The following is a 12,377-nucleotide window of genomic DNA, read 5'->3' as shown; positions in this document are numbered from 1 at the left end:
GATTTAAATATGATCTTTTTAAGACTAACAAGTAACAATCAAATTTATTTACATTCATCTAACATTCTATTACATCTTTTCACTTGTAAATAATTATTTTATCAGAGTAAAAAATTCATACTTCATTGTTGTTATGCATTTTTTATAGTTTAATGGATTAAATCGGAGTTTTATAATAAAGTAATACTGTAAGCGCGCTTATTTTCAAATACTCCTTGATTATAAGGGGGATCATCTGTCATGATGTTGCACAATTTCCATTTTTGACACAATCAACAATTATATGTGACTGGAAATATGTGAAATATGAATATGAATTTTGAACTTAAAATTTTTCCCCATGAAATCATGCATGCAGTGGGAGAATCAACGTTGATGATCCTAAAGCCTAAAGGTATCAAACCTTTTTGAATGGATGTAATATGAGAAAATCTTTACTAATTTATTATGAATCGTCTCATGTTCATCCCACGGAAATCCAAACGTAATTTTTAAGATTAAAGATTTCTTTTGCTAAAAAGGAAAATAGAAATTACTCAAATAAACTATTTACACTTTACACATGGTTGCATTCAAAAAAGAAAATCGGAATATACTCCTTAAAAGAAAATAAATAAATCATACTCTCGATAAGGAAATCGATGACCAAATTGAACTATAACTTTAAATAAACTACATTAGTTTATAAATTATATGTGGGAAAAATAGTCAAAATACGAAGGATATAAATAGAATAAATTTCTTTATGTAGAATTTCAACAAACTTTCACCGTAAATCCTAAAATATATGATATAAAATGAGTATAAATTTTCCGAAAAAAAAAAAAAAGTCCACGATGGTCACACAAACAAACATTACCTTGGATAATTTTAATAAAGGCGTAGTATATGACTCTTTCTTTATCTTAATAAAGTAATTTTCTTATCATTTTCCAGAAAAAAACGTGTAATTTTTAAGTTATAGTGTGATTTTGTTGTTTGATGTTAAAAAGGGAGTGTATATCGTGTATATCAAAAATAAAAATCTCATTGATTTGTAATATAAATAATATAAATAAAGTATATTTATTTTTGCTCCAAAAATTTTTTCTTTTTAAAAAAAAAAAAAATTTTTTTCTTCATTCTCACGGCTTTAAATTTTTTGACGATTAGAAGCGAAAAAAAATTTTTCTCATAATGACAGTTGGACGGAGAACTTTTCTCGTTTGGAGAATTATTCAATTTTGGACTATTCTAAATATATTTATCCTAGGTATGAATAATTTTTTTTGTGAAACCTTCTCTTCTTTGAAATAACGTTAAAATTTTCTGATTTTTTTTTTCATTCAAATAGAAATTGTTCAGATATCAGGATTTCATTCAACTTATTGGTTGGGACCGTGAGTTTTAATTCACAAAATTCGCGCGACCTTTTTCAAGAAAAATAAGTTTATTTTTTTTCTCTCTTTACAGAGCTAATAATCAAAATATAATCTGGGTATCTGAGGCGATTAGTTTTGTTGTCATAGGTAATATATTATATCACGTGAATTTGGCTTTAATGTATAGAGTAAATAAAATTATTTTATTTTTTTTTTCCAGGACTTACATTGGTCAATTTCAATGAACGATGGGAGAATGGACCATTTAAAACAGATATGGCCTTTGATTGGTTTGTATAAATATTATATTTAATATATTAATATATATATTGCCAAACAATTCTTTTGACGAATTTAATTTACTTCTAGGATTTTATTTATCGTTTGGAATGTTCAAAGTAAGTTCGATTTGGGGCAAATATACGTCACTATGAAGGGGTGACCCCTATCCAATAATTGTGTTACATGCTGGTCATTACAACCCCGTCAACTCCCTGATCAACATTATAGAAACATGATTTCGATGACAAAATTGTTATATAAATTATTATTTTTTTGAGTTACATCCTTCTAATAATAAATTTTTTTTTTATAATAAATAGGTTTTTTGAATATAACACCCGCCATTTTCGGTTATGGATTAAATTGTAGTTTAGGTGCGATTCCATATAAGATAACCACATTTGATGGACAAACGAGATGTCGTTTATTCATTGTCAGTACAGCTCTTTCATATTTCGCCCTTTTTACTACAGTTGTTACATTAATGTTATCAAAATCAAGATGGGACAATAGAGAATTAATTCAATCATCGAGTCGTAATCGTAAATTGCAAGCATTTTACAAAGTTCAAAAAGGTTCATTAGATAATGGTGAACCTGCATTATTCTTTTATTCAAGGAATACATCTCCTAATAGTTTACATAGAACTAAATTAAGAAATTCAATTAAACATACTTTACCACCATCATCATCTCCTATTAATATTTCAATACCAGAACCTGAAATGGCTGCTATTACAAAAGATAGTAAAGAGACTTCTATTGCTATTAATGATGAAAAAAATGAAAATGAAAAAGATGATTCAGTTTTGAAATATTAAAAATTTACATTTGTTATAATATATATACATTTTTTATAATCTTAATATCTTAATTAACAAACATATGTTCTATACTATTTGAACTTTTTTTTCTCTTTTCCTTTATTTTATATTATATATTTAATAATAATTATAATAAAAAAAAAATTGTTTTTATGTAAAAACTTTTAATTATATAATTTAATACGTTAAATAGAAAAAAAATTGAGAAACATTAATATATCCTGAGTGGATTATGTCATTTTCCATTGTTGACTTTCTGGGCAACTTGCAATCTTCGTCAATTCACCAAATGATTAGGTATTTGTAACGCCAAAGAAAGTTATTTGATTTTTGTGATTTTTGTGTCATTTTTGATGCCGTTTCAAGGTACTCTGATTTGATTGTACAATCATCAAAAAAAAACATTCTCGGAGATGATTGCGGCAAATAGCAAGCCTCGACGATCCATCTTATGTGGTGGAATTGTTTTGTGACACTAAGATCACAACCTTTGCTGTTTTAGACCGAAATTTATATGAGCATTGATCCGGCCCGTAATTAAAAAAGATCAATTTGATCTGGTCGAAACAATGCAAGTATGATGAGATAATCTGATGGGTAATCGGTTGGTAACGTATTGGAATGTAATGTAATCGATTTATAATGCAATGTAAGCGATTTGTAATGGATTTGTAATGTAATGTAAGCGATTTATAAACGATTGGTAATGTAATGTAAGCGATTTGTAATGTAGCGTAAACGATTTGTAATGTAATGTAAGCGATTTGTAATGTAATGTAAGCGATTGGTAATATAATGTAAACGATTTGTAATGTAATGTAATTGATCGATGATGTTATTGATAAGATTTATAGTCAATTTATAATCATCTTTCTCAGGTTAAAAAACGCCTTTCCAGTAAGATATACTTGAAAAGATTTATCTCGTATCAAAATCACAAGACATTTCAATTCCTCTATTTTGTAATCTAATAATAAGAGTGATTAGAGAAAATTATAATGAGAAAAGAAAATTATTTTATGAGGAACTTACCCGCATTTTTCATAGAAAGAAATATTCTAAAAAGAAAATAAAATAAAATAAAATATAAATAAAAGGAAAAAGATCATAATCAATAATCTAATGTTAAATTTGTTTAATTTTTACCTCAACAGAACAATCCAAGATAGCTATAGTTGTAAAAAAATATTATGAATGAGTAAAAAAATAATAAAAAAAATAAAATATCAAATTTTTTTAACCATAAATTATCAAATTTTAAAAAAAACCTTTAATACATCCAGTTTTAATTCCAATATATTTGAGTGCTTGAACAATACTAATGATATGTTTATGTAATTGTTTAATAAATCAAAATTTTAAATTTTTTATAATCATAATTAATTCTTATTACCTTGAACCAAAATGTTTGCCTTGATGATTTTTATCAATAGCAACATCTTCAATATGTCCAACCTTAATAAAATTAAAAAGATAATTTATAAAAATTCTTTTTGAGAGAAATATTAATTAGTAAATATAAATATATATTGAATTACTAACAAGTCCAGCATTAAAGATAAATTTACGTTCAACAAAAATTGTTCCAGTTCCAACAATGCGATTTTCGGGAGAAATTATTACGATGATAAAATATTCATCGTTACGAGCTCTCATGTAATTGAAACGTTCTAAATAGGTTTTTTTTATACAGCAAGAATTATGATGAAATATATATTCGAAACGATAGTTATGAACACGGCAAAAAAGCAAATTGCCTAACCAAGAAATTGATCTTTAGAAAGATTTCCTATATCTTCAAATACTGATAATACTTCAAAAAAACCAAGTTCATAATCATCGATAGATAAAGGTCGTAAAGTATAACCTTTAGGTAACGACGCTTGAACTTCAGGCGAAATAAGATCAGTCGAAAAAAGGTTTTTTTGTGTGGACATATTAGAATGTAAAATTATTTTAAAATTTATAGATAAACTTGACTTTTTATAAGGAAATTGGAAACGATAATTTATACTTGGTTGGGAAAGAGTTTCCAAATGGAAATAAATTCATCCATTACATGATCATTGAAAATTTAAACGGTTACACATTTTATTTATACTTCAAAAATAGTCATGATAGTTACATAAGGGCAAAAATGTAGACAAATTATTTTTAAGCCTTCTCGTAATTCTTAATTACATATTGTTCATAAGTTTGAATATTTGGATGTAATTTTTTAGCAATAGAAATATCATTAACTTCACTATCCTTTCCATAATATCCAAATTCTTTGAACCATTTGAACTAAAAAAAAGAAAATTGAAAAAGAACGAAATTTTATTTAGCAAGTTTGGAACATGAATTCAAAAAGATTAATATTATAAAAATTACCGTTTGTTTAAAATCTTCATTGCTAAAGTATGGGAATTCTTTGGCAATTTCATCATCTTCACGTAAAGTTTTTAATTTATAAGTTTTTCCGGTTGCTAGATTAAAATAATTTATTTTATTGATTTTTTTTTACAAATTTTAAAAAGAATTATTTAATAATTACCTTTAATCAATGATTCAGTAAGATATTTCAAAGTAATATAGTCAGCAGCAACGGGAACCTTTTTACCATTCCATTTATCGGGTCCTTCCTCAATAATTTTTGCAACAATTGGCTATAAAAAAGATGATTTTTATTTTCAAGGGTTTGTCAATTTGTTTATTTACATAATAAAAAAATATATATTTATTAAATTATTACGTACTCCGGTATCATTTTCAGCATCAATCAAAGGAAGCTTATCATTCTCTTCTAAATAAGGAACCATGAGTTCAATTTCCCCATTTTCTTTCTGAACCATAGGTATGAAATTTCCAAAATTTTGATAATAGAAACCGAGGTAGATAAATGTTACATTTGGAATTCCTAATTTCCTAATGTACTGTTCTACGCGATTTTTACCAGCAAAGTGATAAATCTCAGTGTATTTTCCTCCAGATTCAGCGGTGGTATCAGGGAGAGAACTATTTTAGGCGTAAAGCTTTTCAACTTTCGAACCAAAGATAAAGAATGTAAAGAATGTAATGATTATATATTTACCTGTAAATTAACCAGTTAATTCCTTCTTCTTTAACAATATCGGCAATCATTTTGCCTTGTCTTTCCTCTTCCTTAGAATCTTGACCAACAATTGACTAAAGTTTACATAAAATTTTAAAAATTTCTCATTGTTACATAAATTATTATTATTCTTATTATTAATTTACTTACTGGATCCCAGAAATTGGTAACGATCCAAGCAATATCAGCACCTTTTAAAGCATTTTTAACATCATCCTTGTTAGATAAATCACATTTAAATATTTCAACTCCTTTAGATTCCAACGCTTTTGCTTTTTCTGAATCTGGTTTACGAGTTAATCCTCGAATTTTGTAATGTCCAGTAGCAAGAAGCGAATTAACAACGGATCCACCCTGAACACCTAATTAATTAGAGTTAGCGATCAGAAATATATTAAAAAATATCCCGAGATAAATGAATGAAATAAAAATATATATTACCAGTAGCACCGCTTACAACGATTAAAGGTTTTTTGTTTTGAGACATTATTAAAGTGTGTGTTCTTTCAAAAAAAAAAGATTATTTCGATTTTTCAAGGAATAGATTGATGATTCTTTTGATGGGAGCATTTCTACCCTTTAAATATGCCATTTTTCTTGTATTATTAATCAAAAAATTAATTAAATTTTTTACAAGAAATAGAAAAAAGATTTTTCCAAGAGTAACGAAACGCAAACAGAAAAAGCATAAATTATTAATATAATCAAAAATTTCATATTTTAAATGATTTTTTAACAACTTTAGCTTAGCAGATAAATGAAATAAACTTGAACTATACCTGTTATCGAGCGAGATGATTATTTTTTACAAAAATGAATTAGCTGTTTTGATAAAAAGGCAAAGATTAACAATTTTCTCGGAATTTGTCCGACAACGCCCAATGAAAAAGATTTATATTAATAAATATCTTAATATTTGAATTTTTTGAGCAATTCGCAATCGTTGCGTTGTTTATCTTTCTTTTCCCATCCTTGTTAGAAAATCATATTATTGAAATTTACTTTCAACTTAGTTATGCACAAAATTTAATTTAAAATACACCCACAATTTATGTATAATTTGTGTATTAGTGAAAAAATTTACATTACGCTATTTTTGAACATAGTTAAAATAATAAAAGAATTTGACTAACTAATTACAGCTCACTCAATAATATTAGTATCATTAAAGTTTTATCTTTGATTGACATCACCAAATGCTATATTTGTAAAATTACTTGCTGCGCATTTACAAAATAGTATAAATTAGTAAATAATTATTAGTAATATGATACAAAGTAGTTCTTATTGATTAAATAAAAAATATGATATCATAGTATTAAAATCAAGTGGCGTAAATATGATACTGGTGATAAAGTACTGGCTAGATAAGAATATATTTTTTTATCAGTCAATATCACATGATAGCTCTAGAATAATTGGCTGATAATTTTTTTTTCTTTTTATAAATGCACCCCCTTTTTTTTTTAAAAAAAAATTTTATGAAAAGTACGGTAAGGTTTATAATTTTTTCTATCCGATAAGTCTATTAATATTAACGTGCACTTTTCAAATTCAGTTCGTTATAGTCCTTATTTCACCCGTTCTCAGGCTCGTTCTTAGGCTAGTTCTCAAGCTTCCCAGACTACAGATACACGAGATAACATCATCAACTCACCTTCACAACCTGAGAAAAAGAAAATTACTAAAGACCACCTTCTTGCTTTACCCTAAGTAGAGTCAGCGGAACAATACACTGGATCAAGAGAAATCATTCTAAAAACAAATGTATCGCTTGATAGCTATCTTCAATATCGTGACAGTGGCCCAAACCTTCCAGTTCGTATATATTTAAATAACGGTACGATTAAAGCATATGAGGTACCTACCTCTCCTCATTCAACCGCAGCAGGAATTATCATGGATGAATTATATGCTTGGATCATCAAAATTTGAGGTATGGAACTGCTGCGACTTTTATTCTGGGCGCAAATTCTTCAAAGGAGTCCGATTCTTGGGTCAGACCAAAAAAACGAAATCGGCCACTACCTAGTGCAGCGTCAGATAACTTGGGAAATCCGTATCCGTCAATGATCATCGAAGTTTGCAACACTCAAAGTCTTCCTGATCACCACCAAAAAGTGGCTCTTTATTTTTCTCTGCGCACAACAATCCCAAATCGTATTGGTAATTAAAATATTCCAACCTAGAGTAAACAATACTTTGGTTTTAATTGCCGCAAAATTCTTACGAACAAGCTCGACCCCGCTGATTCCAGTTGGTTTTGGACAACGAGTCCGGAGAGAACAACTTTAAACTATATTACCAACACCATGGGTGTTCCTTTAAATAACATCATTGGAGGTGGACTCACTGACCCAATTACTGGCAATAATTATTCCGCTTGCAATATGGCTGGTATTGGAACATATATTGTGAACATTCAGGGCACTGAGCTTTTCGATGGAGATCCAACTCTTCATCCTCTTACCGCAGCAATGACCCATGGATTTGATTTGGACTTGTTTTTAGATTTGGAATTTTAAGTTTCATCAATGAGTGTTCTTGTTTGCTAATGCTAAAAATTAAATAGAATATATATATAATGCTTTTTTATTACATTATATTATTTAGCGTAAATATAATTTTTTTTTATTAGAATATTTACTAGACAAATTAATTCAAAGTAGTAGAACATTTCCTTCATTTCAAACTTGGCATTAACGGTAGCGATAGTGCAAACTCATAAAAAAAATAAAAGCTATCTGTACGCATCAAAGATTGAGTGGGTCGAGTGTTATAAATGTTATGACCGTCAGATTATTTCAACTCTTTAAAGATAGTTTTAAGAAATGAGAACGGCACGAAGAACAGGACTATGATAATGGTAGATGTGAATATGTTTATCCAGCACCATAGTTTAGAATCTTTCTCTCATTTGAAAAGGAAAAAATAATTTTGTAATCGTAGTTGTTTAGTGTTACATTGTCTTAACGTTGTTGAGAGACAAGACGCTTACGGGAATGATATAGTCACTGAAATAATGATATATTCACATTTTTTGTACAATCTAATACTAATTCTAATGTTGCTACTGTAAATCTAGATAACAGTAAACAGAAATGCTAAACCTTATAAAATTAAAAGATGAATATAAAGTTCTTTCTGAATTAAATTTAATTATAAATATATATTGAATTACTAAAAAGTCTAAACTTCGAAAATTTCCTTTATCTTCAAATACGGACAATACATTAAAAAAACCAGAGTTCATAATCGATAAAGTATAACCCTTTAGGTGAACCTTAGATCAATTGAAAAAAAAAAAGGGTTTTATGTGCATCATATTAGCGTGTAAAGTTATTTATAATAACAACTTGACTTTTTTAAGTTAATTAGTGGGAAAGAATTTCCAAATGGAAATAAATTCATCCATTTCACGATCATTAAAAAAAACTTAAAACGGTTACATTTTATTTATATTTCAAAAAAAAAATAGTTACATTAAGGGCAAAAAAAGGAAAGTATTTTTTTAAGCCTTTCCGTAATTCTGAGTTACAAATTGCTCAAAAGTTTTAATACTTGGGTGTAATTTCTTAGCAGTAGAAAGATCACTAACTTCAGTATCCTTTCCATAATATCCAAATTCTTTGAACCATTTGTACTATAAAATAAAATAAGAACGAAAATTTATTTAGCAAGTTGGAATAAAAGAATTCAATATGATTTTATTAATACCGAAATTACCATTTGTTTAGCTTCTTCGTTGTTCAAAAACGGGGTTTCTTTTGCGATTTCATCATCTTGTAGAGTCTTTATTTTATAAGTTTTCCCAGTAGCTAGATTTGAAAATAATTTTATTTAATTTTTTTTTTAAAAAAAATTCAAAAAAAGTTTTAATAATTACCTTTAGTAAATGATTCAGCAATAGATTTCAAAGTAGCGTATTCAGCAGCAACGGGAACTTTTTTACCATTCCATTTTTCAGGTCCTTCCTCAATAATTTTTGCAACAATTGGCTATAAAAAAATGATTTTTTTTTCAATTTGTTTGTTTACATAAGGAAAAAAATCATTAAATTAATACATACACCAGTATCATTCTCAGTATCAATCATAGGAAGCTTATCGGTTTCCTCTAAGTAAGGAAACAAGAGCACAACTTCATTGTCTTTTTCAACCTGTGGTACGAAAACTCCAAAATTTTGGGAGTAGAAACCGAGATAGGCAAATGTTACATTTGGAATTCCTGATTTCCTAATGTACTGTTCTACGCGATTTTTGCCAGCAAAGTGAATAATTTCGGAGTACTTTCCTTCAGATTCAGTAGTAGTATCAGGAAGAGAACTATATGAAATTTTTATTTTAAGTATAAAGCTTTTTTCCAGAATTAAAGAATGTAACGATTATTAAATATTCACCTGTAAATTAACCAGTTAACTCCTACTTCTTTAGCAATGTCGGCAATCATTTTACCTTGTCTTTCTTCTTCCTTAACATCTTGACCAACAATCGACTAAAGTTTACATAAAATTTTAAAAATTTCTCATTGTTACATAAATTATTATTATTCTTATTATTAATTTACTTACTGGATCCCAGAAATTAGTAACGATCCAAGCAATATCAGCACCTGTTAAAGCCTCTTTAACATCATCCTTATTGGATAAATCACATTTAAATACTTCAACTCCTTTAGATTTTAACGCTTTTGCTTTTTCTGAATCTGGTTTACGAGTTAATGCTCTAATTTTGTAATGTCCGGTAGCGAGAAGCGAATTAACAACGGATCCACCCTGAGCACCTAATTAATTGTGATAAGTGTTAAAAATATCATGAAATGAGCGAATAAAATAAAATAAAATAAAAATAAACATTTACCGGTAGCACCGCTTACAACGATAAGTTTTTTGCTTTGAGACATTATTAAAGTATGTTCTGATTTTTCAAAGAAAAGATTGATGATTTTTTTTTAGATGGGAAAATTTCCACCCTTTAAATATGACATTTTTCTTATAATTATTAATTCTTTTATTCGAAAATTAATTCTTTTATTCTAAAAAATAATTTTAAAATCCCCAAAAAAAAAACTTAAAAAAAATTATTATTTGTTTATTTTAGCCACACTTTAAATAAATAAACAATTTGTAATCGTTAAAAGTCCACTTTAAAATATGTGGCATAGATTGTTGCTGATATAATATATAATATGGCATTAAGCCATCCATAAACGACTGTTAACAATGTAAATCCGCTCGAATCTTCGGAAAAAGTATAAGCCTTTGAGAAAGTATAAGCCTTTGAGGAACCTTGAATAAATTAATATGTTGTTAATAAATTAAATTAAATTAAATAAATAAATATATATATATATTTATTTATTTATACCATAAATTATCCATAATATTATTAAAAATCTAGATTAAGAAAAAAAAAAGTAAAAAATTAAAAAATTTGACGAATAAAATTTTTTATTCATATAATAAATAATATTTACATGTTCAAAAAGACATCCGAATTGGCTGTATTTTTATTCCATTGTTTTCCGATTGTAATTATGTAATATCCACTTAAAAAAAGGGCAATAAGATCTGGAAGAATAAACCAAGCCAAACTCGGGACTTTCGAAGGAATACTTGCAAGTACGGTATCTGAAAGAAAATATATATATAAATTATTTTAAATGTATTTATTATATTAAATGTTATTTTAATAATTACCAACTGAAAAGCATACGAATGAGAAAGTAAATTGTATTGTTCTCAAATAATGTAAAAATTCTTGCATTTTTGATTTATGAGAAATAAAAAAAAACTTTTTTTTTTCAAGAGTAACGAAATGCAAGTAAAAAAAAAGCATAAATGAATGAGAGACTATGCACAACATTTTATTAATATAATCATACTTTAGAAATGAAATTACAACTTTAGCTTAGCAGAGATTGTTATTATATAAACTAGAATTATTACCTGTTATGATTTTGATAGTCTCACTTTTGGGTCATAGTTGTTTTAAACTTTTTTATAAAAGGCAAAGATGAACGACTCGTCAACGCCCAGAAATTATTATAAATCAGTATAAATTATAAAATGTATTAGTTGAAAAAATATTACATAACAAATTATGCAGCTGCGCATGCACCAGGTTGTAGTACATGAATGTTCTCATTGATTGAATAAATTCTTATTCTTAAATAAAATATTAACATTATTCATATATGATATTATAAAATTTTATTAATAATTATTATTCACTATTTTAAAAGAATAAACAAAAAATCTCTCCTTGAATTTTAAGACACGAGTAAATATCATCCCGATATATTCTGTGATTCTTTAAATCTGAATATTAGTCATAATCATGAATTATTAATCATTAATTAATCATTTATCATCACCTGATTGCTACCATTTACACAGCAGTTGAATAACCATTACTTGAATTACAAATTAAATCTTTCTCGCTTTTTCTATCAAAACATATACAGTACATTAATCACAAAGGTATAAAATTTAGCACACAAGACTTTACTGCGCATATTATCCTCAGTATCTCACAATTTTTCCACCCACGTGATTTGTATGTTAAACAATTTCCGCAGTTGCTAGAATGGCAGGACTGCCAAAATTGCAAAATGGTGTTAACTGGGCAGTTGTAAAATAGATACTGGCATAATTGGTATGGAATCACTTAAATATTAATTTATATTTTAAATAGCTTATTTGGCTGTTTATAAAAGTATACAGTATGATTTTGGGACTTTTATCAGAAAGCTATATATGTGGTTTTGTAAGATTATTGCAATTCGTTTTTGTCTGCTAAATTATTTTATATATATC

General features: G+C 27.1%; 6 protein-coding genes across 6 annotated transcripts; 2 read left to right on the top strand and 4 right to left on the bottom strand.

Annotated features, from left to right (window-relative positions):
• The first annotated feature begins 1,129 nt into the window (after positions 1–1,129).
• OCT59_013710 (uncharacterized protein) lies at positions 1,130–2,636 on the top strand. Its single transcript, XM_025314638.2, has 6 exons — positions 1,130–1,252; positions 1,334–1,379; positions 1,453–1,508; positions 1,582–1,651; positions 1,731–1,759; positions 1,964–2,636. Exons 1-6 carry the CDS (start codon positions 1,177–1,179, stop codon positions 2,461–2,463), a joined length of 777 nt encoding a protein of 258 aa, XP_025184622.1. The 5' UTR covers positions 1,130–1,176; the 3' UTR covers positions 2,464–2,636.
• A 561-nt stretch (positions 2,637–3,197) lies between these two features.
• OCT59_013709 (uncharacterized protein) lies at positions 3,198–4,403 on the bottom strand (the record flags this gene model as incomplete). The annotated part of the gene is made up of 7 exons (XM_025314639.2): positions 3,198–3,433; positions 3,499–3,524; positions 3,613–3,635; positions 3,735–3,784; positions 3,860–3,921; positions 4,009–4,136; positions 4,229–4,403. The coding sequence occupies 7 exons, from the start codon at positions 4,401–4,403 to the stop codon at positions 3,385–3,387; spliced, it is 513 nt and encodes a 170-aa protein (XP_025184623.1). The 3' UTR covers positions 3,198–3,384.
• Positions 4,404–4,523: 120 nt separating this feature from the next.
• On the bottom strand, positions 4,524–6,047 carry OCT59_013708 (uncharacterized protein; the record flags this gene model as incomplete). Its single annotated transcript, XM_025314640.2, has 7 exons — positions 4,524–4,752; positions 4,840–4,934; positions 5,003–5,114; positions 5,205–5,463; positions 5,540–5,634; positions 5,711–5,922; positions 6,002–6,047. The coding sequence occupies 7 exons, from the start codon at positions 6,045–6,047 to the stop codon at positions 4,621–4,623; spliced, it is 951 nt and encodes a 316-aa protein (XP_025184624.1). The 3' UTR covers positions 4,524–4,620.
• A 1,059-nt stretch (positions 6,048–7,106) lies between these two features.
• OCT59_013707 (uncharacterized protein) lies at positions 7,107–8,315 on the top strand. The gene has a single exon (XM_066141684.1). It carries the CDS (start codon positions 7,873–7,875, stop codon positions 8,083–8,085), a length of 213 nt encoding a protein of 70 aa, XP_066001797.1. The 5' UTR covers positions 7,107–7,872; the 3' UTR covers positions 8,086–8,315.
• Positions 8,316–8,971: 656 nt separating this feature from the next.
• OCT59_013706 (uncharacterized protein) lies at positions 8,972–10,500 on the bottom strand. Its single transcript, XM_025314642.2, has 7 exons — positions 10,420–10,500; positions 10,131–10,342; positions 9,960–10,054; positions 9,630–9,885; positions 9,447–9,558; positions 9,287–9,378; positions 8,972–9,203 (listed from the first exon to the last, which is right to left on the bottom strand). The coding sequence occupies exons 1-7, from the start codon at positions 10,460–10,462 to the stop codon at positions 9,072–9,074; spliced, it is 942 nt and encodes a 313-aa protein (XP_025184627.1). The 5' UTR covers positions 10,463–10,500; the 3' UTR covers positions 8,972–9,071.
• Positions 10,501–10,692: 192 nt separating this feature from the next.
• On the bottom strand, positions 10,693–11,325 carry OCT59_013705 (uncharacterized protein; the record flags this gene model as incomplete). The annotated part of the gene is made up of 4 exons (XM_025314643.2): positions 10,693–10,847; positions 10,927–10,955; positions 11,036–11,189; positions 11,259–11,325. The coding sequence occupies 4 exons, from the start codon at positions 11,323–11,325 to the stop codon at positions 10,693–10,695; spliced, it is 405 nt and encodes a 134-aa protein (XP_025184628.1).
• Positions 11,326–12,377: the final 1,052 nt, after the last annotated feature.

Source organism: Rhizophagus irregularis, chromosome 21 (genome assembly GCF_026210795.1).
Source record: "Rhizophagus irregularis chromosome 21, complete sequence".
NCBI classification, from domain to species: domain Eukaryota; kingdom Fungi; phylum Glomeromycota; class Glomeromycetes; order Glomerales; family Glomeraceae; genus Rhizophagus; species Rhizophagus irregularis.
This window is presented reverse-complemented; position numbering and strand designations above follow the sequence as displayed.

What these genes read in the sequence shown, in the direction of transcription:
- OCT59_013710 (XM_025314638.2), top strand. Translation starts at nt 1,177, where the DNA reads ATGACAGTTGGACGGAGAACTTTTCTCGTTTGGAGAATTATTCAATTT. An exon ending in TCTAAATATATTTATCCTAG is followed by an intron (nt 1,253 to 1,333) that starts GTATGAATAATT and finishes TCATTCAAATAG; the next exon opens with AAATTGTTCAGATATCAGGA. An exon ending in GATTAGTTTTGTTGTCATAG is followed by an intron (nt 1,509 to 1,581) that starts GTAATATATTAT and finishes TTTTTTTTCCAG; the next exon opens with GACTTACATTGGTCAATTTC.
- OCT59_013707 (XM_066141684.1), top strand. Translation starts at nt 7,873, where the DNA reads ATGGGTGTTCCTTTAAATAACATCATTGGAGGTGGACTCACTGACCCA.
- OCT59_013706 (XM_025314642.2), bottom strand. Translation starts at nt 10,462, where the DNA reads ATGTCTCAAAGCAAAAAACTTATCGTTGTAAGCGGTGCTACCG. An exon ending in TGCTGAATCATTTACTAAAG is followed by an intron (nt 9,379 to 9,446) that starts GTAATTATTAAA and finishes TTTCAAATCTAG; the next exon opens with CTACTGGGAAAACTTATAAA. An exon ending in ACGAAGAAGCTAAACAAATG is followed by an intron (nt 9,204 to 9,286) that starts GTAATTTCGGTA and finishes TTTATTTTATAG; the next exon opens with TACAAATGGTTCAAAGAATT.